General features: G+C 46.5%; 2 protein-coding genes across 2 annotated transcripts in view; one reads left to right on the top strand and one right to left on the bottom strand.

Annotated features, from left to right (window-relative positions):
• The window catches only part of INSYN2A (inhibitory synaptic factor 2A), a 45,652-nt gene extending 32,639 nt beyond the window's left edge, over nucleotides 1–13,013 (top strand). The window contains exon 3 of the mRNA XM_004374932.2: nucleotides 12,330–13,013. Within this exon, the coding sequence (XP_004374989.1) occupies nucleotides 12,330–12,513 (184 nt within the window). The 3' untranslated portion in view covers nucleotides 12,514–13,013. The remainder of the gene's footprint in view (nucleotides 1–12,329) is intronic.
• DOCK1 (dedicator of cytokinesis 1) overlaps nucleotides 1–27,328 on the bottom strand; it is a 569,919-nt gene that overhangs the window by 336,666 nt on the left and 205,925 nt on the right. Inside the window, exons 26-27 of the mRNA XM_023730055.1 lie at nucleotides 24,757–24,884; nucleotides 22,779–22,874 (exon numbers count right to left, since the gene is read on the bottom strand). Coding sequence (XP_023585823.1) covers nucleotides 22,779–22,874; nucleotides 24,757–24,884 — 224 coding nt within the window. The remainder of the gene's footprint in view (nucleotides 1–22,778; nucleotides 22,875–24,756; nucleotides 24,885–27,328) is intronic.

The raw sequence follows: 27,328 nt of genomic DNA, 5'->3' as shown, positions 1-27,328 counted from the left end.
GTTTTGGCTAGTATTCCAGCACATAACCATTTGAGCAAGCCAGGGACTCCCTCTCTTTGGCCAAAAAACCCCTTGCCGTCGAGTGGATTCCAACTCATAGCAACCCTATAGGACAGAGCAGAACTGCCCCAGTGGGTTTCCAAGGAGCAGCTCGTGGATTCAAACAGCCAACCTTTTGTTTAGCAGCCGAGCTCTTAACCACTGTACCACCGGGGCTTCTCTCTTTGACCAGGTGCCCATTAAATCATTAGATCCTGCAGAATTGCACTAAATAATCGGGAAGTACCTTCTGGCTCCGAAATCCTGTGAGCCTGTAATTTACAATTATGAAAGAAATGGGTCCGAGAGTGTCAGCTGAGCGTGGAACTGGAAGCGTGGAGAGTCACGAAGGCACATCGTCACCAAATAACAGCCTTCCCGTTATTCGTGTATCAACTGACGTGGAGCTGAACCACCATTCGTTGGTGGAGAATCAGCTGGCTGCTCACGAGTCCACAGAAGCCCCCAGTTTCAAAAGTGATATTTTTGATAACTGGGAATTTTGAGGTGGTTGACACAATTGAGTTTTTTTTTCTCAAGATGACATTCCTTCAACTGTGATCTGGACCAATTGTGCAATTCTAATTAAAGACCACCTCAGCATGAAACAGGATTAAAAGGGAATCCAGTTTCAGTTTTCTTTAGTAAAACTTTTTTGGGTGAGCATCCATAGTCTGTCAAAATATGCTGTAATTATTTCAGAAAATGTTTTAAGGATAAATTACTAATATAATCTCTGCTCGTAAACTGTGGAATCTTTTGCATCCAGCCCATCTTGGTAGTTCTTTTGTCAGACTAACTGGGTGAGTCACCCTACTGATGACTCAGCTTTTGTTCTGATTTTGTTTCAGAAAGGGAGCAATGCAACATACCATTGTCAAGTCTATCACTTTCTTCCTTTCCTGAAGTGGTTAATTTGTAAAATAAGACTGCAAGAAAATAGCTTGAATTCAAATTTTACGTTCTAATGGAAATAGCATGTGCCAACCTCAATGCAAAGGCTTTTGGGGATGAAAGCAAGATTTTAAAAATAATAAGCATGCTGACTTGGATTGACTAAATAAGTATCTTTAGCAGAATTTAAAATCTTCCTGTAAAGTGTTAGGATTCTGATCATTAGTCACAAGACTTGAAGGGATTGTACAGTCTGGGAGGACCTTGCCCACGCCTTCTTTATTTCTGTGCCGTCAAGGCCACCACTGAGCTGGCCTCGGGTGGCACTAATAAATATGCAGTGGATAAATGTCTGGGCTCGGAACCTGAACAAACAGGGAGGCCACGTGTTCCTATTGGTTTGCTCTCAGCACCAGCGAGGGAGCAGGCCTGTGGAGTGCCCCTTGGTCTCTGCCATGTCTCCATCATATGATGCTCAGGCATAGGAGTTCAAACCATCAGTGAGATAAAATGCTAAGCCCTTTCCAGGTGGTGCTGATATGCCCATCAAGGGCCTCCTAGGAGACAGGCTGTGCGCCAGGCACAGGGGAGACTGGGAAAGGTTTGCAATTTGGTGGCCTACAGCCCAGACACACCCCTACCATAATACCTGGCTGTGACGAACAGGGAGTATTCCACGCTGAAGGTGTGTGTCACAGATACAGTAACATCCAAGGAAGCAAGGGAGGGAGGAAAGGAGGAAGAGGAGGGAGGGAGGAAAGATGGTGGTGGATGGGTGAAGGAAGGAAGGGAGGGAGGGAGGAAGATGGTGGTGGATGAGTAATGAATGGAAGGGAGGGAGGGAGGGAGAGAAGAAGGAAGGAAGGGAAGGGAGGGAGGGAGGGAGGAGAGGCAGGGAGGGAAGAAGAGAAGAAGGGAGGGAGGAAAGAAAGGGAGGGAGGGAGGGAGGAATGGGAGGGGAGCACCCATAACAGCATGAAATCTCAGGTTGCAAAGACTTCCAGATCAAATGAGCAGGGAAAATCAGAATTGTTGTGGCTGTTTCACTGGCTGATACTGTCCTGCCAAAAGCGATCCCCGAAGGTAGGGCATGACCCAGACAGCCAGCAGAAGGGAAGACTCAGGACTAATTAAGTCTTACTGTTAAGAGAGGTCATTGCGTTTGTATGCAGAAGTGGTACCAATTCTGTCCTGTCCAGAGCCCACCTGGCGGGAAATCTTTGCAACCTTTGTCATTCAGTGATTATCTCTTAATGGAACTGCCCTTTCTAGCCCCCCTTCAGTTACCACCACTTAACACACAAACTAATGTGGACAAAGTTAGCCTTTTGTTGAATATTTAGCACTCTGCTGAGTGATGGGGTGGGAGGGAAGATGACAGAGAGGAATTGTTGTGTGATAACCATATTCAATGTTATTCTGGTATAAGGAATTTTTTCTTTTAATAAAGCAAATTCTAAGCCAGAAAAAAAGGAGCCCTGGTGGCACAAATGGTTAGGCGCTCAGCTGGCTAACCAAAAGGTTGGCCATTCCAGTGGCTCTGTGGAAGAAAGACCTGGCAATTCATTTCCATAAAGATTACAGCCAAGAAAACCCTCTGGGGCAGTTCTCCTCTGCCACGTGAGGTCGCCATGAGTTGAAACTGACTGGACAGCACCTAACAACAACAAGGCAGAAAAAAAGAATGATTTGGACAGACTTCTAAATTCTCCTTGAAATTTTCCAATGCCAGCAATCCCCAAACCTTTTCTACTCTATTTGAATTCTCAAGATATATTATTTCTGCTTTTCCACCGATATGTAAGGATTTAGGTTTTGGTAGCACCTTAATTATTAAATGCATCTCTGAAGTTCAACTGACATGGTGACATTTTATTTTTAAAGCAGTTAGTTAAAATTTATTCAGCAGAGAAAGGCTAATTATATTGATAAATCTCTTCCTGTGACCCACACCTTGGGTTTTGCCCAAAGGCAAAGGCTAAAAAGACAGCACTGGGGTCCCAAACTATGGGAGGGAGTTCTGTTGTCAATTTCATGAGAAAATAAATGCAATTCATTTTCAGATGAATATGGAAATTTTCCCAGGTGTTAATACAGGATTCAGTTTTTACCACCATGCTCTGAGTTAGCTCCGGTGAAATTCCACGGGGAACACAGTAACCAGACAGTCCAATGGTTGCTAGGGCTGCTCAGCTTGCTCTTGTCTGCCGTCAGTCAGTCATCCTGAAAGAACTCCGAGCTGGGAGATGACGGCCCCAGGGTCCCGTGAATACGATGGGGTTTCCACTGGCCACTGGTGCCACCAAAGGACACCAGTGAAGCTGATGGTTTTCTGATGTGTGTAATGAGGGCGCATCAGTGGAGATACTGCCTGGATTCAGTGTGTGGATTCAGCACAGCTAGTCAACAAGGCAAAGCCCTCCTGGAGCCCATTCCAGCATCAACATACTTTCACGGAAGGGGATTCCCATAAAGCTTAAGTAAGAAAGGCCACCTCTTCTGCAATCCATCCACTCCAAACTTTTATGAGCCCCAAACTTCCAGCTGTTTGTTGCCTAATTACCTAGAACTAGCCAGGGAAAATGGGAGCATTGGTGGTTCAGGGGTAGAATTCTCGCCTTCCGTGCAGGAGACCTGGGCTCTATTACCAGCCAACAAACACACCTCATGCACAGCCACCACCCATCTGTCAGTGAAGGCTTGTGTGTTGCTATGATGCTGAACAGATTTCGGCAGAGCTTCCAGACAAAGATGGACTAGGATGAAAAGGCTTGGTGATCTACTTCCAGAAATCAGCTGATGAAAACCCTGTGGATCAGATCAGTCCTATCCCGTTGTGCATGGGGTTAGTATGAGTCAGGGGCTGACTCGACAGCAGCAGACAATGACAACTTTATAGCGTGAGCCTCTGGGTGGTGCAAACATGTGATGCTCTCAGCTACTAATTGAAATGTCGGAGGTTCGAGCCCACCCAGAGGCCTCTCAGAAGAAAAGCTAGGTGATCTACTTCTGAGAAATCAGCCATTGAAAACCCTACAGAGCACACTTCAGCCCTGACACACGTGGGGACTGCCACAGGTCTGAATCAGCCAGTTACCTTATATAAAATTTAAAAAACCCAAACTCATTGCCATCGAGTCGATCCCAACTCATAGCGAGCCTACAGGACAGAGCAGAACTGCCCGGGGTTTCCAAGGCTGTAATCTTTACCGAAGCAGACAGCCACATCTTTCTCCTGTGGAGTGGCTGGTGAGTTTGAAACACTGACCTGTTGGTTACCCTATACTATACTAGAAACCAGAGTTCTAGGCTGATGGCTTAGGAGGGGTGGGCTGCTTTGCACCCTTAGGGTCAGCACTGGGACCTCAGGCAAGTTATTTGCCCTTTCTGGGCAGAAGGTTGCCTGTCTTCAAAGTGAGAAGGCAGGCAAGGTGAGGGCCGACTGCACACGATCTCCTGGCCTGGAATCCCACCGCTGACACCTGAGAAGCTCATTGCAGCCAAGCTGGGATGCATGGCGGTCGTGGGTCTTCTCCTTCTAACTGCAGGCACAAGGCACTTTCTGCCCTGAGGGAGGACTCGGCATGCTCTTCCTTGAGGCGGGGATAGCAGAGTACTGGCAGGCTATGTTTAACAGTTATTGATCTCTTCTCATTGTATTGTATGATCTGTGTGGCTTGCTAAGATGGCGGCATAAAATATGCCTGATACACATCTTGTTAGTTATCTGGGTCCCTTTGTCACTCGGGCAATTATTACGGACAGAGGTAATAAATAAGGCGTAAGTCTTTCTGGTTCAACCTCTCACTGGTACAATTTACGGGAGACCAAAAATCCAGTTCCTTGTCCCCATGCATAGAGTGAGCCTGAGTGCCAGACCAGCATCTGTACTCCAGAGAAAGGTGAAGATGAGAGGGACACCAAGGATGGAGTTTTGTTATTGTTGTAGTTGCTGGGTTCCACCAAGTCAGTTCTAGCTCATGGCGACCCTATGTGTGACAGAGTAAAACTGACCCATAGGGTTTTCTTGGCTGTAATCTTTACAGGAGCAGATCACCAGGTCTTTTCTCCTGTGGAGCGGCTCGGTGCGTTTGAACTACCGATCTTTTGGTTAGCAGCCGAGCACTTAACTGTTGCGCCACCAGGGCTCCTTGAGAACAGAGCATTAGTTAATCCTAAAAGGATAAGGATGGTTCTTCTGTCTGGTCAGGGGGGAAATGCAGAATGCATTTGGAAAGGTCACTGTCTAACTAGAATGTTGCATACTTCATAGTATAATCTGTAGCGAAGATACCTGGCTAGCGTTTGTTTAACTGTAATGCTGATTTCCTTGTCATAGCATACCAGGAAAGGGCAATAGATCTTATAGTTCAAGTATTAATGTTATTGGATATCCATCTATTTCTGGTATTTCATTCTTACAGGGATTCTGCAAACACTGATCATGTAAAATAGTGGTGAAGAAAGATACAAAGATATGATGAATCATGTCCATGTTCAAAGTGTTAAAAAGCCAGTGATCACAAATGATTGATACCTGAAACTATTAGAATGGGATCCATTTATGTTATAATATTCATATATATGTGTGTATACATCATCATATATACACATTAGTTTTGATGAAATAAATGATATATGTAAAACAGGAAATAGGGCATCAGCATTCTGCTGAGATTAGAAGGAGATTTGGGTTCAATCTATCAGTTTCTTTCAGTTCAGTAAACAAGGAGAGAATGTTCTGAGCCTGGCCCTGTGCTAAATGTACTGCAGACAATGGATGAATTAAACATGGTCCAATCCCTCAATGAGTTCACGGAACTGAGAAAAAACAGCTACGATCCAATGAGACGCGCTCCAGGACAAGTGTGGAGTGAGCCCTGCTGGAGGAGGGGGGCTCTGATAGGACAGAGGGACTCGGGTGGGACGCAGGGGCTCGGACAAGACAAGGCTCGGACAAGGTGGGCAGGCCTCGCCATTCTCAGAGAGCCACGGAAAGGAAAGGGGACATGGGGGCTGGGCTTTGAAGGCTGAGCAGGAGTTCCTCAAGGAGTTTGCCAGATCTGCATTTTCATAAGGTGACCCTGGGTTGGGAAGGAGAGAACGTAGGAGAGGGTTAGAAGGAGAATGGGTATTTCAATGGCCAAAGAGAAAACTGCTGGAGTCTGGACAAGGGCAGTGAGAGTGGCCGATGGGAAGGAAATGGGCACTGTTGAGGACAAGGCAACGGGACCCAGCGGACTGGCTGTCGTGGGAGGGTGGAGCTTGACTCCCGGGTCCCTAGCTTGGCCAGCTGGATAGATGGCGGTGCTGGCTGTTTGGGAGGACAGAGGAACAGCCTGAGGGGAAGATCTGATTTTGGTCACGCTGGGTGTCTAGTGTCCCCCGATATTCACATGGGAAGATGTGATTTTGGTCACGTTGGGTGTCTATAGTGTCCCCCGATATTCACATGGGAAGATGTGATTTTGGTCATGTCAGGTGACACATGGAGATATGTTCGGAGAATGTCGGCTATTTTTGGTCCTGGTTCTCCCATTGCCTGGATGTGGGGCCACGGTTACACACATAAACCGAGGCCCAGACAGGAGAAGGGTCTCCCCTGAATTCACCCAATTGCCAGTGACAGAGGTCAGGAATTTAGACCCTCACTTTCCGCTTCCTCTGAATAATGCTGGTGTTGTCCGCGGCACTAAAACGTAAAGCTGGCCAGACTCGGGCCAGCTTCCTCTCTGCACATGGGGCTGGGCCTGGGGGACATTGTTTGTCCATCGACAGCACAGCATAAGCGCCATCACGCACCCTGCTGAGCCAGCTCTCCTGACTCGCACGTGTCTCCCGCCATGGGGCTGCTCCTCGGACCCTCCTGTGGGTAGGCACATCACGGCCATCATCCCACGGCCTAGGAGGCTCGGGCTCTCAAAGGTGAGGTGGCTTGTGCACACCTGCAGAGCAGCGAGTCAGTGAGAGCGGGGTTCGCGAGGGGAACTCTTCCATCCCCTTCTAGGACGGTTAAAACCAGGCGCCTGGGCTCTGCGCGCGCCGAGCCACACGGACGGGGGAGCCCTGGAGAGTGGAGGGCTTCAGGTCTCTCTCCTTCCACTCCAGAAAGCAGGCCAGTGCCTGGGGGCCCAGCTCACCTGCTTTTAACTCCTAACTGCTAGACACAGAGGACTGGAGAGAGATTTGTAATGTGTTCCTTCTAAATTAACTTGCGTCCTCGGCGACAGCTGGCTGGAGAAAGTACGGCAGGGCCTGAGTATTTATAGGCACACTAGACAATCATAGTGTCAACGGAAAAAGCAAGAATGGCACTCCGCTCCCAAATTACAGGAGGTGGCGGGGCCACGTGTTACTCCAGAGCCTCGCTCGCACGGCCCCTGGGAGGGAAATCAAGCTGGGGCGCTGGCGCTGGCAGCCTGGGAACCAGGCGGATATCTGTTTCTTTGTAAATGTCGAGGATAATAATGTTGTCAGAAACTCCTCACACTTAAACTTTCATTTTCAAGAGGAAAAGACTAACTCCAGAAATTAAATGGACCCCCAGTTGTTTTCATCATTCACTGCAAAGAGTCACATACCGTGTGGCAAGCGACTGTGTAACTAACACACAGGTGAGGAAGGGGCTCAAGCTCACCGGGATTCCTGGGCTCGGTGTTCTGCTGGATGGTGCAGTTGTCTGGGGGAGCAGGGGTGCAGGCAAGGGTCAGGAGCAACGTGAAGGTCATGACCATAGTGCCCAGGGTTTCACATGCACGCGTGCAAAACCCCCTGCAGTCCTGGGACTTTGGTGTCCCACCTTCCCAGTCTGCAGGTTAAAGAAGAAGACACCCGGTACAGGTAATGGGCCTCGGTCCAGCCACGCAGACTCATCCTTGGAAACTCCAGACTCAGGGCTTTTTCTAGGCTGTTTATCTTCCTGAGGACTAAGCCCTTCAGGCTGAGTGTGCAGGGGCCAGGCGCCCTTGACACATCACAGATACCTGAGCCTGTGGCCGGAGAGCGGCAGCCCACCGACGGCCACCCAGCTAGGTGCACTGTTGGCCCCCGAGGCTGCAGGGGAGCTGTGAGAACCCCAGTCTCATCCTAAGAGACCAAGAGATCTAGCCTGCAAATGTGGAAAACAAACGCCCCCATTCGTCTGTAGGACAGACAGACAACTTGTCTATGGGTGAGCCTCTGGCTGGAACTGCTCACAGTGGTGGGTGGGGGGCATGCTGCCCTTGACAGCACACAGAGCAACATCAGGAAGGAAACCAGGGCCCTCCTGCATCCACAGGAAAAGTGAAAACAGAGCAGAAATACTCCAGCTTCCCTGGACAAGGAATAGGAGCCGCTGGCCGCTCACTAGGCTTACACACAAAGCAGAGGGTGGGGAGCAGGGGGTGCCTGGGAAGGTCCTGGTGTGCATCTGTTTTGGAGAAAATTCCCAGAATCTTCTTCGAGTAAGTTCTGATAGAATGGAGCCAGGCCACAGACCCAGCTGAGCGGCCCCCAGAATGCTGTCTGTGTGAGAATCCCAATTTCTCCATAGTAAAAGGCGCTCCTTGTAGAACAAAGGGGAGGTAACAACAATATGATCTGAAAAAGCAGCAGTCCAGGGCCACCGGAACAAAAGCCGAGGTAGACTCTGCCCTCATCCACCAACTCAGTAAATATTGCCTAGGTACTGCCGTGAGTCAGAAGTCCCTGGACGGTGTAAACGGCTGAGTGCTCGGCTGCTAACAGGAAGGCTGCAGGTTCCAGTCCACCTCGGAAAAAGAGCTGGGACCTCCGTCCTTCTGAAAATCAGCTGCTGAAAAGCCTGGGGAGCGTGTTGCTACTCTGATACACATGTGGTCGCCGTAAGTCAGAGTCGACTCCACGGCAGCTGATCTCCCTGTGGCCCTGATTCGGGCCCTGCTTTAGATGGTGGAAACAGAGAGAGAAACAGGACAGTGCTCTTCCCTGCTTGTGGCCCTTACAGTCTGGAAGATGGAGTCCAAAAAGGTAAATAAATAAGAAACAAAAAAACTAATTATTTGTGATTAGTGAAGAGAAGGAAATAACAAAGGAGCAGTGATGGGGATCTTTCGGATGGCCAGAGAATACGGAGGTACTGGGCACCTGCGGGATAGCAGGACGAGAAGTGACCAGCCATACCCAGGGCTGGGGAAAGGAACAAGCATGAAGACGGAAGCAGATATGGGGTCAGGGCAGGAATCCCCCTCACCAGATCGTGCCTTGGGCAGCATGCCGGGCGCCAGTCCCCCTGGGTGTCGCTCAGAGATCAGTGAACCCCAATGTGTGAGCTGTCTCCGCTCCACCGGACAGCCCCCCAGGCCTGTCTGGATGACTCCTGTCTGGACCAGGGAGGGAGATGTGTACCCAGAAATGGACACCAGCCCCAAAGGGACCAGTGGCTTGGCCAAGTCCTCTCCTCCAACCAGGACAGCAGCTCTCTGGCTCTTCAGAGGGAGAGAGACCTTGCCTCCCTGTGGGCCGGACTATTAACCTTCTGACGGTGGCCTCTCAGCCAGCTGTCTGCTTCAGACTCAGACCCGCAGCTTGACATGTTCCTTCTGTGAAAAGAAGCTTCCCCTACCTGAAAGCAGCCTGCAGAACAATGCACGTGCACACCCCTCCACAGTTTACCCAGCTGGTACCCAGGCATCACGCCACATCCAGGGGAGGTGGGACGGCAGTCAGCTCGGATGGAGAGGATAGAGCACCACTGCAGGTAGCCCAGCAAGCCATGCGGGCGTCCCCCACAGCGGCAACCTGGCTCTCACGCCCTCTCCTCCCTCAGGCACCTGCTCCGGGGTGCAGTGGCCCAGAGCAGCGCGATGGGGCAGCCAGAGAGGATTCAACTTGACAGATGAAGTCGAGTCATTTTGTTAACAAGAACTCAGATTAGATTTCTCTGTGATTACATGGTTCCTCCGTGTGATAAATTACTTAGTAACAGGATTCCCAGTGTAGTTGCTGGACTGAAATTCAATAATTACAGGTACCCAGGATTGTACCGTGAACCTAAGAACGCTAGCACCCTCCCTCCGTTCTAATAACTCAGAACCCATTTGGGACTGTTGCAATGGTTATGTTCTGGAAAGCAAGTTTTCAGTATTAACCAAGGGCCTTGGTCAGGCTGCTCTTTTGTACCTAAAATACCATACTGGATATTACAACATCTCACAAACTCAAGAGTCATGTTTGCCTTGTAAAACGTCCAAGTTGGAGAATTCTTAACTGTCGTTGTTATTTATCATCTAGCCGATCCCAACTCATGGAGACCCCACGTGTGCAGAGTAGAACTGTGCTCCATAGGGTTTTAATAACCAACAGATAATAACAAGTGAAGGATAAAGTGATAAAATTTAAGAGCATCGTGCAGTTTAGAAACTTCTTTCACTATCTTTACCACAACAGGGCGAGACAGCCAAGGCACGTATGCTTATCCTCCCCTTAAGCAAAGGAAACTGAATCTCTAAGTGGGTAAGGGACTCAACCTTTCTGCGACTGTCACCCCCTGGTGTTGAGTGGAAAAGGCGGAATGGAAACCCTGTGTTCTTTCTACTGGGTAACAGACATGAGACTCATTTCCATAAATGCAGTATGTCCTTAGATTTGCACATTTCAGAATTTTCCTTAAGAGGGACTATGCCTCTGTGAACACATATTCTGGATAGCCACATATGTGTTTATGAGTTCTGACTCTACTTCCCATAAACTGCAGCATAACTCATAGGAGCCCTTCGAAATGGAGGAAAAATAACTCTTGTGTTGGTAGCAAGGGGTAACTAGCCGTAAACTTTCCTGACAATTTTTTAAATTTTTTTTAGCAATATTACAGTCTTTGACAATAAGAAAACTGGAACAGTGGATTTAAAACATAAAATGGTCCGTTAGATGGGTCTTGAACTGTTTTTAAAACTCCAGATAATACTACTTGGCTGTTTTGTCTTTCCAAAATGTCAGAATTTGGCAAGGATTAATGGTCCTCTGAATCAATAGGACTTCATGTTTATAAATGGTTTACAGTTTCACTGGTCATAAAATGTTATGAGCGCATGTATTATTATCATCACCGATCCTTCCCTGAAATCTACTGACATTTAGTCTGGCGTCCACACTAGACATGGGAGGAATTCTCTGGAAGTCTGGCTGATGCAAAGCCCCAGGCTCAGACCATCGAGGCCGCGGCAGGGTAGGCAGCAAAGAAGCAAAGGCTCATCTAAGCTGGAATCGCCACAGAGAAAGGACATGTGGGGCAGGGGTCCTGACCAAATGCCAAGGGGACCCATTAGGACGCTGTAAGAGTTAGTGGGACCAATGTTGGTCCTTTTCCAAGCTATGAAGAGAAGGGAGGATTCTAAGCAAGTTAGTATCACTCTCCAGAGAAATTTAAAAGAAATGGCGGATATTTTTAAAATCACCTTCAATACCATCGTTCTGTCACAGCACAGTGGTTAAGAGGTTGGCTGCTAACCAAAAGATCAGCAGTTCAAATCTACCAGCCGCTCCTTGGAAACCCTACGGGGCAGTTCCACTTTGTCCTGTAGGTTCGCTGTGAGTCGGAATCGACTCGACGGCAACAGGTTTGATTTTTTTTTTTTAATCACAAGCATTATCACCCCTGGTTGACATGCTTCCACACGGGCTGCAGTGATATAATTACTATGCTGAGTCATTTTCACCTGAAAATAACGGTCTTTGATAATGACCATGTTTCTGCCTGAAAAACTGTCTTTGATAACGACTGAGTAACCTTCGACGGTATTGACTCAATAAATGTACTATTTCCACACTGCTGGATATTTAAGTTCCTACCAGTGTCTCAGACGGTAAGATTCTGCAAGGAGAATATAAGCCAAGGTCATTTCATTTCACGATGGTTTCAGGTAAGACAGATTTCTCTGATCTTGTGTGACACAGGAAAAGAGCTTCCCATGTACCTGCTGGTTTCTGCGTTGGTATACGTGCACTGAGATGACCCCTGAACACGCATACTTTTGGTTATCTGTTTTATTTTTTAAAGCATATATGTGAAGTCTATGGACAAACAATAGAGTTACTCACACTTCACTTCCTTCATTTCAACAAATATGCTATATACTTTGACACAACTATGTACATTGATAAAACTTCAGAGGTTTACAATGAAAGCAAGTAAGTCATTTTTTTCAAAGAAAAAGAACTTATTTGAAATATGTCACAGTGACACAGAGCTAAACCATATTATGGCTTAATACTAAACCATAAAATCATGTTATAAACATAATAGGAATGACAATGAACAAACTCAATGTCACCTACAATTAGCCTGGTAGGATTTCACCGAAATTTTGTTGTCACTAAGTAGGATCTTTACATATGAAGGATCAAGCACTGAATTCTTCATTTTCTTTTCTTTCCAGTGTGGAGCTAGATTTTAAGCAGCAAGAAGACAAACTCCAACCAGTTCTGAGGAAACTCCATCCTACTGAGGAAACTCAGGTCGCACCTTCGCCTTATTCTCAGGAGACTTACTCCTCAACTCCCAAGCAAAAATCCAAAACTGAATCTAAAAAGCACGGTAGATGGAAACTCTGGTTCCTTTGAAACTCGTAGTGTTTGGAGTATAAGGCCGTCTTTAAAACTCACTGAAGTTAAGTAAATCCTTTTCCAAGATGACTAGGATTGAGTGAACTGTGGTGCTGACTTGGCCGACACCACGTTCTTACCCTGCGTACCAAAAAGATCTTTGTAACCAACAGATAATTCACAGAAGCAAGGTATTACACCCATACCTTGCCAGCTGTTCTTTGCAGTTCGCTGGTGTGGGATATAAAAGTGGAAATAAAACTCCTGTAATCAAAGACAACAAGTAAAAACTCTATTCCCCTCTCCCCAGACCCACAAGTATCATGTTATCGACCTGCAGAAGGATGGGCTGTTACTCAATACACAGCTAAAACTCATAGTTATTTTCAAGCCCTAATTTTTAAAAAAAAAAACAAAAAAGAAGAAGAAAAAGCAAGCCTTATGTTTGCAGAGGACTTCATTTTTACGTTTAGTTTTGCAAATAAGCAGGAGGTGAGTGCAATTTTCAGCACATCAAATTCTGGCGAAAGCACAATTTTTCAAGTGGTCGGAGACCATGAATAATCTCTCAAATGTGACAATATGTATATTTGCCTTCATGTGCTGTAGCGCTAAGCCAAGCGACCACATCTCCATGTCACGGTGACACCTCAAATCGAGCATCCTCTTCATCTCCAGACCTACGACGTGTTTACTATTCATTTTCCGAACGGCCAGCAAGCAGCCAAGAGTCCCCTCCCGTCAGGACATGCCTTTAATCACTGCAAGTGGACAGGGTCAGAGCTATAGAACGCTAAGCTTTCTTAGATCTCATTTTTAATCTTTTGGTACCCAAAGGCCGAATGATAAATTCTGGCAAGGATTTGAAAACACACATAGAGATACACAACGGATAACACCGTTACCCATAAATCACGATGAGCGTCCTGTGCCACCGCGGAAGGCGTTTCTGTGGATCCATCTTTGGAGACATGGTACATCACTGTAAGCTCAGCCAGAAGTTTTGTACAATTCGTTATGCTTTGTAACAACTCTTGAAGACCCGGCCATCTCAGCAAGAAACAGTGTGTTTAGTTTAGCTGCTACAAAAGAACAAACTCAATGTCACCTACGGATAGCCTACTCATCAGTTGTACTCAATGACATTCATAGGGGAAAGCTGTGAATCAAATGTTTTTAGGTATTTTTTAAATAAACAGTGACACTTAGGATTCTCTGTTGATTACACATTGCAATGTAAATCTTGGTTTCTTTATTTTTTCACTCATTCCTTTGCACCTTTGCAGTCTCTTTTTATAGAAATCCAAAGCCCCTGGTGTACTGATGACTCTATCAATTTTTTGCTTTTCATAATAGTAAGCAGGACTCTTACGTTGCCTTTTTTTGTACAACTTCGATTTCGAATAGTTTGTGAACATACAAGGACACCAAGTCTTCATGTTTCTGCCCAGCAGTTGTGTCTAACCCAGTGCTGACGTGTACAACTCATTGATTAGATGCCAAAAAAATAAGTGGCTCCCCTTGGTGAATGGGTCTCAATGTGCATTTTTCAGATTTGAGCTATTTCTTGCTGTGCGTTTTCCTCCTGACTCAACAGCTAGTCCATTTTTGTTCTAAGTGTTTAAATTCTACCAGGACCTAGGGAGCAGCAATCGGAACTGAACTTGGAAAAAATTAGAAGAGCATATCGTTGTAAACCTTCTTCAGGGGTTGGTTACTCAAACTATACTGTAGATGTACGTTTTAATAAGAAAACATCCTCGGTGGTAGCACTGTATGAGGGCCAATCCTTGAGTATCAGTCAACGGCACTAAGAAGTATTCTTTGTGTAAGAGTAAGGTGAGAATGTTGATCCCATACCATGAAGGAAGTGCAATTGTTTCAATGTACACAAAACATTTAAAACTGTGTTTCATGTATTTTATACTGTTTTTAACTAAAGTTATAAAAAAAGTTTGCAACAAGTTATCCCTCCTTATGGTTTAAGAATCCCACCGATCTCAGTGAATTGAAATAAGGGTGTAGCGCTTTCTAATTAGGATTATACATCTGTCTAAACAAGGGGACACCATAACGATAGTAAAACTAAATAGTGTTCCTCTTTCAAAGCAGTCGAAACCAAAAAAAAAAAAATTAAAATTTTTAGACTCAAAAAGGAATTTCTGAAAATATACTACTTCCTTTTTAAAAATAAAACTATATCTAAAAGATTTCAAAAAAAAACTTTCAAAAGCATTCCATATCTTAATTGCATTGTGTTGCTAGCAGATGATTCTTCTCTTAGAAAGAGTTAAGTAAAAAACTTCAATCCAAAACCAAGGTAAAAAGTACAGTGTTCCTTCATGTGTAGATGTACACCTGGCATTACATATAGAGATTAAATTATCATACTTGTCACTAAGTTCTTTGTTAATTTTTAAATAAAAAAATCAAAGGTAGCATTTTGTGTTGCTTATTGCATGGCCTCGATAATTTGGAGAACTGAAAGGAATGTTAAGAAAACAATAATAAAAAAAGACCATTTGGGCAAAAAGGAACTCCGTAGGGTCTTCGGGGATGAGACCACTGCAGGAGGCTGCCCAGCTGGTGTGGCTGGAACCCAGCGCATGCTCGGCTGGCCAGGCCATGCACCCCAGGGTGGGGGACCACGGCCACCAGGAGGTCACGAAGACAGTCTAAGAGGCACAGGGCAACTGCAGGTGCACAGCAGGGCCTGCCTATCTGCAACCTCATTTTTAAAGATGTCACAGGAGACATCTGGCCTCATGGATGCTTCCAGGGCAAATTCTCCAGTGGCCCAGCGGAGGCAGCTTCTCCCCAGATCATCATCAAACTGGTCCTCAGGCCAAGGGACTGGCCACCGCCGCCCTTTCTTTTACCCTTCCCTGGATGAAGACAGGTCCCTGGGTGGTGCAAATGGTTTGCATTTGGCGACTAACCTAAAGGTTGTCTTTTCCAACCCACCCAGCGGTGCCATGGAAGAAAGGCCTGGTGATCTGCTTCCATAAAGCTTACAGCCAAGAAAATCCTATGCGGTAGTTCTACTCTGTAACACATAGGGTCGCCATGAGTCGGAATCAACTGCAGTGGGTTTGGTTTTGGTTGGGGGTGGAAAACAGACGTCCCAGGCAGGCTAAGCGCTCGCCCCTCCTGCTGACACTAGTCCAATACTGACCCTGTTATGGGTTGAACTGGGTCTCCCACAAAGACAGGCCGAAGTCTTCACCCCCGGCACCTGTTACGTGACCTTCTTTGGAAACAGTCACTGCAGATGGGATTAATTAACTGAAGATGAGATCATGAGGGTGGGCCCTCAGCAGGTTATGAATGATGTCCTTTAAGAACAGGAGAGGAGGCAACTCTTCAGTCAAAGATTAGACTGGACTATGGGACATAAAACAACACTCGGGAAGAATGAGCTTCTTAGCTCAAGTAGATAGAGCTGAGACTAAATGGGCAGCTCCTGTCCAGAGGCGAGATGAGAAGGCAGAGAGGGTCAGGAGCTGGTTGAAAGGACATGGGAAATCAGGGGTGGAAAGGAGGAGGGTGCTGTCACAGTATGGGGAGAGCAATTAGGGTCACATAACAATGTATGTATCAATTTTTGTATGAGAGACTAACTTGAATTGTAAACTGTCACATAAGTACAACAATAAAAAAAATAAAAGAATAGAGAGACAGGCATGGGGGAAGGCCACGTGACGAGGGAGGCAGAGTTGGAGTGATGCAGCCACAAGCTGAGAAGCGATGGAGCCCTCAGAGCTGGAAGCGGCAAGCAGGACACCCCTAGAGCCTTGGAGACAGCCTGGCCCTGCCCACATCCTGAATTCAGCCTTCCAGCTCCCAAACTGGAGCCAACACATTTCTGTTCTTCTAAGCCCCGCGGCTGTAGTGCTTTCTCATGGCGGCCCTCGGAAACTGACGCACCCCTTGCCCAAGGGTGGGCTGGCCTGCGCGAAGAGGGTCACCACCCCCTTTCTGGTCACTCCAGTAGTGAGGTCCACCTGCAAGGAGGGAGCCCTGAGGCTGCCACTCCGCTCCACGTTCCTCCGGGAAAAGAAGGGGTTTGTGCTCACTGGGAAGGAAGAACCAGCGCGCCACTCCAGAACAGTCGGGAGAATACTTGAGTCACATTCTGCAGTTATTGGGGTGCCACCTACGGGTGCTGCCCCAAAGGTCCTGACTCTTCTGTAAACAGCTAGGGACAGCGAGGTCACTCTGCCACCCAACACCGACCGCCATGTGGACCACGGCCTCCAAGGCAGAAGTCCCAGGGCCTTTGCACCTGCCCCCTCGACCTGCGACCCTTCCCCTGCACCTGAGGAAGGGAGGAAGGAAGGTGGGCAAGGCGTGGGCAAACCTTGCTGTGTTAGAAGGGGCTTAGGAGGTTGGCCTAAGTTTCCCCGTGTTCTACCAGGTTGCCGAGTCGTCTGTTACCTTGCCAACCTGAGGTGTGGCTGGACTATATAAGACACTATATAAATAGTGTCATAGTCCAGGAGCAGGCACCAGGTGACTGATTCCAATTTCCCAAAGCAGATGCAATTAGGATTCCCTGGCAGCACGGTTATCTTTGGCAGACCAACTGAGGACACCATAATTAAGATGCAGAGCCTTTGATTAGAAATGAGACAACATGCCAGGACATAGAAAAGTTCTGCGTTTTTCTTTTCATAGACAAGAACAAGAACAGAAAAAACAACAAACGGGCCATGAACTTCTGCACCCCACGCTGTTTGTAGCGGAACGGCACATTTACTGAGTATGCTGGTGGATCGGCTCTCAGCGAGCGCCTTATCAGCAAGTAAAACTGCCTGTGACTGCTGAGTGAGGCACTTTCACAGGGCTGTGTCACCCGAGGGTCACAGCAGCTGCTTCCCACACTGATATATCTTCTGTCGACCAAAACTCTGTGATGGCACACTGGGCATGGGCTAAGTATGTGCCTGATTTATTTACCGGAAGGAGCCACTTACGTGATGCAAAGACGAGAGATAAGAGTTCATTTGGTGAATGAGTGTTAACGAATCACACTATGGAGTCCCTGGGTGGTACAAACGGTTAAGCGTGTCTCCTACCCAAAAGTTGGAAGTTCAAGTTGACTCAGAGATGCCTTGGAAGAAAGGCCTGGCGACCTACTTCCCCAAAAATCAGGCATTAAAGCACAGCTCTACTCTGATGCACTTGGGGTCGCCATGAGTCAGAGCTGGCTCGACAGCAGCTGTTTTGTTTTTCTGATCATGCTATAAAGCATACCATACATTTTGGTGCATGACCAGGTCATGTGTGAGCAGCACAGTATCTGTTAAGTGGCTCAGTTCTTTATCTAAGATAACTTTACAGGTGAGAGGGAATATATAGGAATCACAGAGCATATTCTACCCAGGCACTTACATGTTTTGTTTTTCTTCCCTGGCAGTAAACCTTCAGTTAGTGACCAACCTTGAAAAAATATGAGGGCCACAGGGATCTGAGAAAGGCAGGGAAAACGGCCGTATCAACGTAAGAATGAATTTACGAAGCCATCACTGCTCACACTGGCAAACGTGTTAGGCAGATCTTCTAAAACCACATTTGTAAGGAGATCTTACTGCAAAACAACACAGTTAAAGATACTCTGACAGTGTCCACTGGAAACATGTATAACCTATTATTTTCTATTGCAAATGAAGATTTAAAAATAGCATCTGTGCAGAAGAACATTCCTATTTAAACTCCATCGGAATAAACATCTCAAAATGAGCACTCCGGCTTGGAGACATAATATCTTGGGGAAAATATTTGGTTATGAAGCTTGGTAAAAAGGCCCTATTCACTGGGAGACTAATTCTATTACACTGTTTTCCAAATAAAGCATGGCAGGTCCTTGTCCATCACCCTGGCTCCAAGAAACCTCCAGTTTCCACGAACAGCACTTCCCGCCAACGATGCTGTTGCCCCTTGGACACAAGCCCCCATCAGAAGCCCACCCCCCAGCCAGTGCTCAGAGGGGAAACACAAAAACTCAATCAGGGCTGGGTGAGTGGAGAGGCTGCGGTGACCACAAGCATAAGCGGGGAAGGCAAGCAGAATGCTTCCCTGCCCTGTGCCTGCTTCTGTGAATTTTCCAGGGGTACTTTGTCTTAGAAGAGACCCAGACTTCCGTTTCAGCAAATTAGTAATTTCTAGTCTTCTGGTGTGTATCCGGGCCATAAACAAAAATCTTAAAAAGTCCTTCTCACCCCATTACGTTTTTAAAGTCCCCATTAGCAGAGTGTAAATCTGATCGTTTAAAAGAAGCAATAGCAGCAAGTATCACAGGAGAAGGAGCTACATGTTACTCATCTCATCTGCTTTCAGCCCAGCACCGGCCTGCACGTTGACGGTACCAGTCCACACACCACATGGCCGGGCAGGCACCTGCCCACAAGACACGAGCACACAGTCCCCCACGACCACCTGCGCATAAACATGCACGACGGCGAAGAATACCGCCTGACGCTGAGAGTCTAGAAAGACTCTAAGCAGGAAGAGAAAAACAAAAATCTGAAATCGCAGTTAACACGAGCCTAAGTATTTCACTCAATTATTCTGCAGTTATCAGGCTACACTGTAACAGCAATAAGATGACCTTTTAATCTGCGGCAAAGTCACTGCAAGGCTCCTGTTTGACAGCCTGTTTTAGGCATCCGCGTGACCTACAATTCTACAATTGCCAAAAGGAGGTTTATTTCTTTTTTAAAAAGTCTAGTACTTAGGATCACTGTGTATTTTTAGTCTAAGCATGAGATGCACTCAAATAGCCCATTTGAAATATAATGTTGCAAAGTATAAAGTGAACTAAAATGACATACAACCAACTGCTTAATGGAATTTTTATAAATACCACAGGTACAGATAGAAGGGAAGCAGATACTCAGTAGTATATCACAACATATCCAATTACGTGTGACGGTCTCCAATTCTCTATCCCATACATCAATAGACAAGTGGAAATTGTCAAGCCACACCAGGAGAACTAATTAATACCTCCTTCTAATGGAGAGAGAGGTCACAATTCCAATATTATTCTTGACAGTATCATGGAATAAATCATTAAGTGAAGCGTATCTATGTAAGGGTTTTTCTCCCAACCACATTCGTTTTTTTCTAAATCCATTTTCAGTGATTACTTAGAACTTTTAAGATGATTCATAGTTATACAGCTTCCACTACATTTATGCAAAAGTGAGTAGCACATAGAGATTGAAATCTCTATGGCATAAAGAAATGCTACAGCTCACCCCAAATCTATCAACTATTTTCTGCTCTTTTTCCTTCCAATCTAAAAGGTCCACTGATTAAGTTTTTGGTCCACCTTGTCAGGGATATTTTTTCCCCGATCTTCCTCTCATGGAAATTCCCAGAGCAACAACAGTGACATTAAAAAGTTACTGCATAAACCTACACCCAATGCAAATCATGAGAGCAAGGTTGCGCATGCTAAACAGGCTGTGTTTCAATCTTACTACTTTGCAGGCGCCACGAAGGCAACCCACTGTGCAGGATGACCGAAAGGTCCTTCTGAACAGCTCCAATTTTAAAGGGTGAATGCCCGTCTCGAAATCATCTTGATGCTGTCATTGCTCATTAAATAATTAAAGCTTATTCAGAATTTTTTTTGAGATTTCTCCCATGATAGTCTAGTTGGTTTTACAAAAGAAAACACAAAGGAATGTTTAAGTCCTTCTAGAGACTGGAGATGCTGGAATTGGTAGGAGGCAGCTTAGGACCTAAATCCCCTTCCTGCTTCTAGAAACTTCTGCTTGAGATGAAGTTTAGGACTCTGGGAAGCGCGTACTTTGCTCTTCTTCCTCTGTGCCTGCCAGTGTCTCAGACCCCTGCCTACTGCCTAGAATAACAGGGCCACAGCTGGGTATCCCCCTTCTTAGTATATGCCGGGCAGGACGTCTGCAAAGTCAACCATATGGGCACACATGGGTGTCTGCAAGCCAGGGGCTCCTAACCCCTTCAGGAAATGGGCTTCCACCTCTTGGTCTGGCCTCTCCACCTCCAGGAGCTCCTAGAATTGGTGCCCATGGAAATAACTACAATAGGAAGGTGCTTATGTCCCAGACAGCTGCCTCCCTAACTAGAACGGAGGCCGAGAGCAGGTCACAGTCAAGTGGTCCACTGCCTTCGGCATCATGTGCCTCAGGAGAGACAAGGTGAGCTGGCACCGGCACCACATCCGGGCTCCAAACAAGCGTTGCTTCCCTAGCTGTGGCTCTTGGACAATTTCTTACCTCTCTGTGGGGCATTTTCTGCAGTGCGTATGAGCAAGGAAGGGGAGAACTACATGAGACTCTTCCCATTGGTATACACTGCCCAGCACACAATAAGTGCTGGATGTAGAGCTGCTGCAAGGTTAGCAGGACCACTGTTATGATACCTGAGATACCAGCATTCCTGGGAGGCGTCATCAGAGAGAAGGCGCCACGCTCGGCATGCACTCTTCCACCTGTTAGATCCTCTGACTGAAATGTGACCGCATCTTACAATCGCTCCACATCCCAGTGTGCCCATCCAGAACTCTCGGGGGCCTTCCTCCTTGCTCCCCACCCCTAGTTTAACTCTGACTGGCTGGCCATGAGCCCAGTGAAGGCATCCTGAGATTCAATCCCCACTTTCCCCTAACTAGAGATAGGACCTGTCTCATCACTTCACTTACCTCCCCATCTGCCATGGCCCCCAGGTGCCCACCGTACAGACCACTTTCAGAAGTGCCCGTCACTCACTCACTAAACCCCCATGAGTCCCACCACTTCACCCCCAACCTCTGTAACCATTAGCCCATTCCAGGATGATGTCAGCAGAACCATACAAAACTTGGTACAACTTCAAGCCCCACACCATTCATTCTCTTCTGCTGCTCTTTCCCAGCTCTATGATGTGAGAAGGTTCAAAGTTCACCCATGGCATGACCCCAAGGAGCCAGGAATTCCACACCTCAGGGGTGCTGCTACTGTCCCCCAAGTCCCGCTCTGTGGGGCTCACAGTCCACCCACCTCGAGCGCATAAACATGTTTCTAGATCACAGAAAAGAATAGTCGTGATGAATAGCAAGAGGCAGGCAAACTTATGTTTATAGAATAAATGGAAAAGTTAAGTGCAAATCAAGCAAATTTACACAGAAATGCTTTATTTCCTGATTTATACATGTACGGTCCGTAACTAAACGAGATCTACTTTAAAAAGGAAAAATCTAAACACGACAGATACTGAAGCTCTGAGACATCAACTAGACTATGTTGCTAGACAGAAACAGCAAAGCAGGGTTTGTTCGGCTTCTTTGTTATCTATGATTCATCAAATAGAACGTCCTTTAGTGTGACCCCGCCACAGAAACCAAAACAAGCCACGTACTATGTTCACGCGTTGCTTTCAGAAGGAGACATGTTTCAACCTACTTGTCCCATCCCCTAGATATGCAGGAAGAATTCAGCTCCCACACCAAGGAAGGCCAACTCGCCTCGTCTGATGACTAGTGGACACTCTAAATAGGTTTTTTGTTCATTGATAAAGGCAGTTATTTTTTGGAAACGTCATCACCTGAGATTAGTTAAATGGTAACACACACTAGAAATCGAAGAAATTTAAATGGGACCTATGTGTGGATCTTTGGCTTAAGGAACCCAAACTAAGAATAATAGAAGGTGGAAGGTAAACTCTGGAAAACACACTCCAGAGCATAAAACTGGAAAGGCTGCTACATTATTGTTAAAACGTTCTTTAGAAAAAGTTAATGGTTATTTGTCCATGCCTAAATACTCTGTATAAGAGAAAAACCTACAATACATTAGAATCAACAATAAAATAGCTAGGTGGGAGTATCTCAATTACTTTTTTAGGTCTTTCTTCATAAAATTTTATTAATGGCAACTTAAATGTAAATATGTAGAAAGGAACTAGCAGAAAGACTTAGAAAAACATATACACGGCATTTGCAGAACGGAATGAGACAAACAGAAGCAAATGCTTCTGTCTCCAAAATGTCGGCCTGCAGACCCTCACCCACTGACACTTGGTTCTATAACAATGGGAAGTCGGTGCATTGCCTACACCGAGACGGCACAGATGCATCTCCACTGCCTGTTATATTTTGGTAAAACAAACAAACACACAAAAACAAAGCTCATTTTTGTAAAAGGCAGTTAGAAAAGGACCAGATAGACTTTAGGGCTTGAGATTAAATGACATTCGCAGGAAAGAAAGACGCCTTTGCCCACAATTAAATATACAAGCGTAGGAGACTGTGCACTTACGATGAGCTCGGAATCCCGCCCCAGGGAGATGACGGTTCGGTTTACTGTCCGGAGAAGTTTCTCCATGATGATCTGCACGTGCCGCTGTGTAGGCCCCTGCAGGAAGACACGCCCGTGAGAACCAACCCCAGAGACCACCATTAAAGTGCGGGCCCTGGTGGCTATAACCGAATCCATTGACCCTGGAAAGAGCCAATCAATTACAGCCCTTAATGAGGAAAAATGGGCCTTGTCAAAGGCAAGAAGGCCTTCGAGAAGAAAACTCAAGGCATTGTATTAATTATAGCCCATTAATGATCATTTGTTCTATAATTATAGTAATTTAATTTAAGCGAACCTTAAAAATAAAAGCAGATCTGTTGAAACAACAGAATGTTTATGATCCCCTATTACCTCACCAATCGGTGTTCCAAAGACAACTTGGTCATTTGTAAACAGAAGTTTGGCAGGTAACAGCCATGTCAGAACCCAACTGACCTGTGGATCAAACAATCCCACAGAATAGAAGGTTTAAATAGCATTTCAGAAAGCTATCTAAAATCCACAGGGCTGTGGAGTTTTCTATCCGTTAAGATTGGTTCTTTTATTTTGTGTGTGATAGGATTGTTGATTTTTCTTCATAAATTTTGCAGATAGGCCCTTCCCTACACGGCTGGGGCAGGCGCTGTTTTCTCTGTGACGATTGGCCTCTTTGTTGTTGTTAGGTGCCGTCCAGTCGATTCTCACTCATAGCAACCCCATGTGACAGACTAGAACTGTCCTGTAGAGTTTTCTAGGCTGTCATCTTCATGGAAGCAGATCGCCAGGTCTTTCTCCGGTAGAGCTGCTGGGTGGGTTTGAACCTCCAACCTTTCGGTTACAGCCAAGCACTTAACCCTGCACCACCAGGGCTCCTAAACCCTCTTTACACCAGACCCTTTGCCCAGTAAGAAACAGGAAGGGCCTAGAGTGGCCCCATAGGAGGCTGGCCTTTGGGTTAAGACTCCCAAAGCCTTTCCAAAGGCAACGCCACCATCAACGTGAACCAATTTAATCTGACCTCTTCCTTCAAGAAAGTCAACCAGAATTTGAGAAAAGAAGAGGGGAGTGAGTGTTGACCAGGAAGATGTCTGTAGGTCCTGTGGGAGAGAGTGAAGAACAAGCTCTGTCTACGTGAAAACCCGGGCCAGTCTGTCCAAGCCGATGGGGAGAGGTGGAGAGTGGACTGGCTGGTCAGGCCCTGTTTTCACCTTTGCTGACACACCTAGAGAATAAGTGGCTTCACCTGTGTGTGTGTCTGTATACACATGTGCACTAATACATATGGTATCTGAGGATGGGGAAGAATAGGGCCCAACTTTTCCAGTACGTGCTCTTACCACCTTTGGATTAAAAAAAAAGTCAGTGGTATAAGCATACAAATTAGAAATACAAGGGAAATATGGAGGCGGAGGTGTTGGGGGGTGGGGACTAGCTTAAAAAGTACTGAGAGCATTTTCCTGGGGGGAGAGGTATCTGGGGAGGAGGGTGGAGGGCCACGCTTCTCATCATCAATCTTGGAGGTGCCACTGACTTATTTTTAAGCCTCTGTGCATATTTTCACTAATAAAAATAAGAACTGGAAGAAAGAATCCAGGTAATTAGCTTCCTTTTCTTATTATCAGCTTTTAATATCAAAGTCTTTGTCCGAACCTAAGGATTAAAATCTAGGTCTTGAGAGCTGAGGAGACGTGGGAAATCAACTTTTAAAACAATTTATTCTCAGTGCAGAAGAATAAACATCCTAATATAATAATCAGGCCTTATCCATAAATAAAAATAATTTAAGAATGCAACTCTTCAGAGAGAAAGAGAGGCTAAACCTTGAACTTAAGGCAAATCATTTCTAACTGAATGAAATAATGGCTTTGCACCATGAGGCTGCGGTTGGCGAGAATGACAGGCCCCCGCGTCCGGGACAGTCCTGAAAGCAGGCTGAGCAGGCAGAACCATCACTCACCACGTCCTTCCGGTACAGCACCTCCAGGATGTTGCTCAGCAGCTGGCAGCAGGCCTCCAGATCTTCCTGCCTCTCCAGATGGTACTTGAGCTGATCCGTCATCATGGGAAGCAGTATCTCCCGGCAGTCTGCAGGGGACACAGGGCTGCCTTTCAGCAGGACATCCAAAGACAACTCAGGGTTGTAAGAAGCGGTTTGCCTCTTGCAAGCACACCACATTTACATTCTGTGGGACGTGATACTGGCATCTCTTTGACCAGGAGGAAGGAAATCGTTAGTGTCATGCTAATAGTTAACAGACAAACACACACATGGTCATGCATGTATGTGTGTATCTCCACGTACGTAGACAATAGTTCACAAACATATACACATAAACATATAGGCAGATAGCGTGCACAAACACAACCACGCACGTTGAGGTTTTAACTAACTGTATAGAACTATGCTGTTGTTCTTGTTGTGTGCCATCAAGTTGATTCCAACTCATAGCAACCCTACAGGACTGAGCAGAACTGCCGCATAGGGTTTCCAAGATTGTAATCTTCACAGGGGCACATTGCCACGTCTTTCTCCCGTGGTGCGGCTGGCGGATTCGAACTGCCAACATTTCTATTAGCAGCTGAGTGCTTTACCACCGTGCCAACAGTGAATGGCAATTTTTATAAGAAATGCTTCTCATAACAAAAATTATTTGAATTGCAGACTTTCTCATCTATTCCAAGGAGGACCAAAGCACAGTGCCTTCCCCAAGGCCATATGCTGTGGTTTCTGAGCTTACCTGGCCTGCTCAGTAACCTCCCAAATTCCCGGCTTTGTCTCTGTCCGCTCAGGGAGAACTGTCTGCTGGGCCCATGCCTGCAGCAGGGGCAGTTTGCAGAGGGCTGAGCTCTCCGGCTCTGCAGTGAGTTTGTCTAAGTTCACATTCAGGTGCCTCACTTACCAGCAATGCCCCTCGGGCAATTCAGTCCACCTCTCTGTGCCTCGCTTTCCTCATCTCCAACATGAGCAGGGTAATACTACCTACTCACAGGTATGAGGCTCAGTGTCATCCTACTTGGTTAAGCATGAGGCACCGTGCCTGGCACAGGTTAGATGCTCGGTGTAATGGTTAATTTTACGTATCTATCCAACTAGGTTTTGGTTCCCAGTTGTTTGGTAAAACATTAGTCTACTTGCTGTCATAGTTACATGTGATTAAATCATTTGGTTTCAGGTAGAGAAGATTGCCTTCCATAATGTAATGTAATTACCTTCCATAATGCAATCTAATGTAATCAATCACCCAGTTGAGGTCAGACCAGTGTAGGGTGGATCCTACACCTAATCACTTCTGAATTATAAGAAGACCAGAATAGACACAGAGATACACACGTGGGGAAGACAGATGCCACGTGACAAACATCTACACCAAGAAATGCCAAGAAACCAAGGAACACTTGGGGCTACCGACAAGGAAGGAATCACAGCTGAGACCCTGATTACGACTTTTACCCTCCAGCATTGTGAGAAAATAAATTTCTGTTCTCTAAAGCCACTCACTTGGGGCCTTTGTGTTATGGCAGCCCCAGGTAACTAAGGCACTCATACAGGCTAGTTGCCATGAAGACACAGAGAGGTGAAGAGCCAGGGCCTCTCCCTGGCCTCCCAGACCTCTAGCCTGATGCACAGGCATGTGGGTGGGGCACGGGGAACAAGCATCCCCTTGGAGGTAAGTCAGAGGAGGCTTCCTTCAGGAGGCAGTACCGTAGCCTGCCTGTAGGAGGAGTAGCCAGCTGCCCTGAGGGAGGGCAATGGAACAAAGTAAGAGGGCAAGAGAGAATGGCACTTTCAGAGAGCCACGCACACGGCTCAATGACTCTGCCAGAAGGTTGGGGAGAAGAACAGCAGAACAGAAGGCCAGGTGGGCAGTTCAGTTCCATCTTGAGGTGGAATTGGGTGAGGTGCAGGGCAGTGGGGAGACTGAAAACATACTGATTTTGCGGGGAGACATGTGAACAGGTCAGAAGGCTAGAGAGGTCTTTTGGGATGGTGTGGAAGGAGGGCAGTGGAGACGGAAGCACAGAACTGGCAGTTACCCACTGTGATGGCCCAAGGCTGAGCTCAGGCTACAGTGTGGGTTTGAAAGAAGAGGCCATGACAAGAGCAAATGGGAGGCCGGATGAACGTGGTGCTTGGTGACTAACTGGGGCAGGGAATAAAGGAGAGTCACAGACGATGCCCAGGATCTGGCTTGGGCACCTGTGGGATACGCTGTCATCCAAGGAGAGGAAACAGGGAAGAGAAGTGTGTTTCGGGAGAGGAGACGAGTAGGGTTCAGTTCTGAAGAGGCTGAATTTGAGTCGCCTGTTGGGCATCCAGTGACCTCAGCTAGTAGTCTAGAAGAAGATCTGTGGTGCAGATACACAGACTGTGGAATCATCAGCCTCTAGACAGTCACGAAGGGCACCCAGTGACCTCAGCTAGTAGTCTAGAAGAAGACCTGTGGTGCAGATACACAGACTGCGGCATCATCAGCCTCTAGACAGTCATGAAAACCAAGTATGTGGCTGAGACTATGTGAGAGAGCATG

This window comes from Trichechus manatus, unplaced genomic scaffold (genome assembly GCF_000243295.1).
Source record: "Trichechus manatus latirostris isolate Lorelei unplaced genomic scaffold, TriManLat1.0 scaffold00031, whole genome shotgun sequence".
Taxonomy (NCBI): domain Eukaryota; kingdom Metazoa; phylum Chordata; class Mammalia; order Sirenia; family Trichechidae; genus Trichechus; species Trichechus manatus.
The sequence above is the reverse complement of the archived record's forward strand: the minus strand, read 5'-3'. Positions and strand labels throughout refer to the sequence as shown.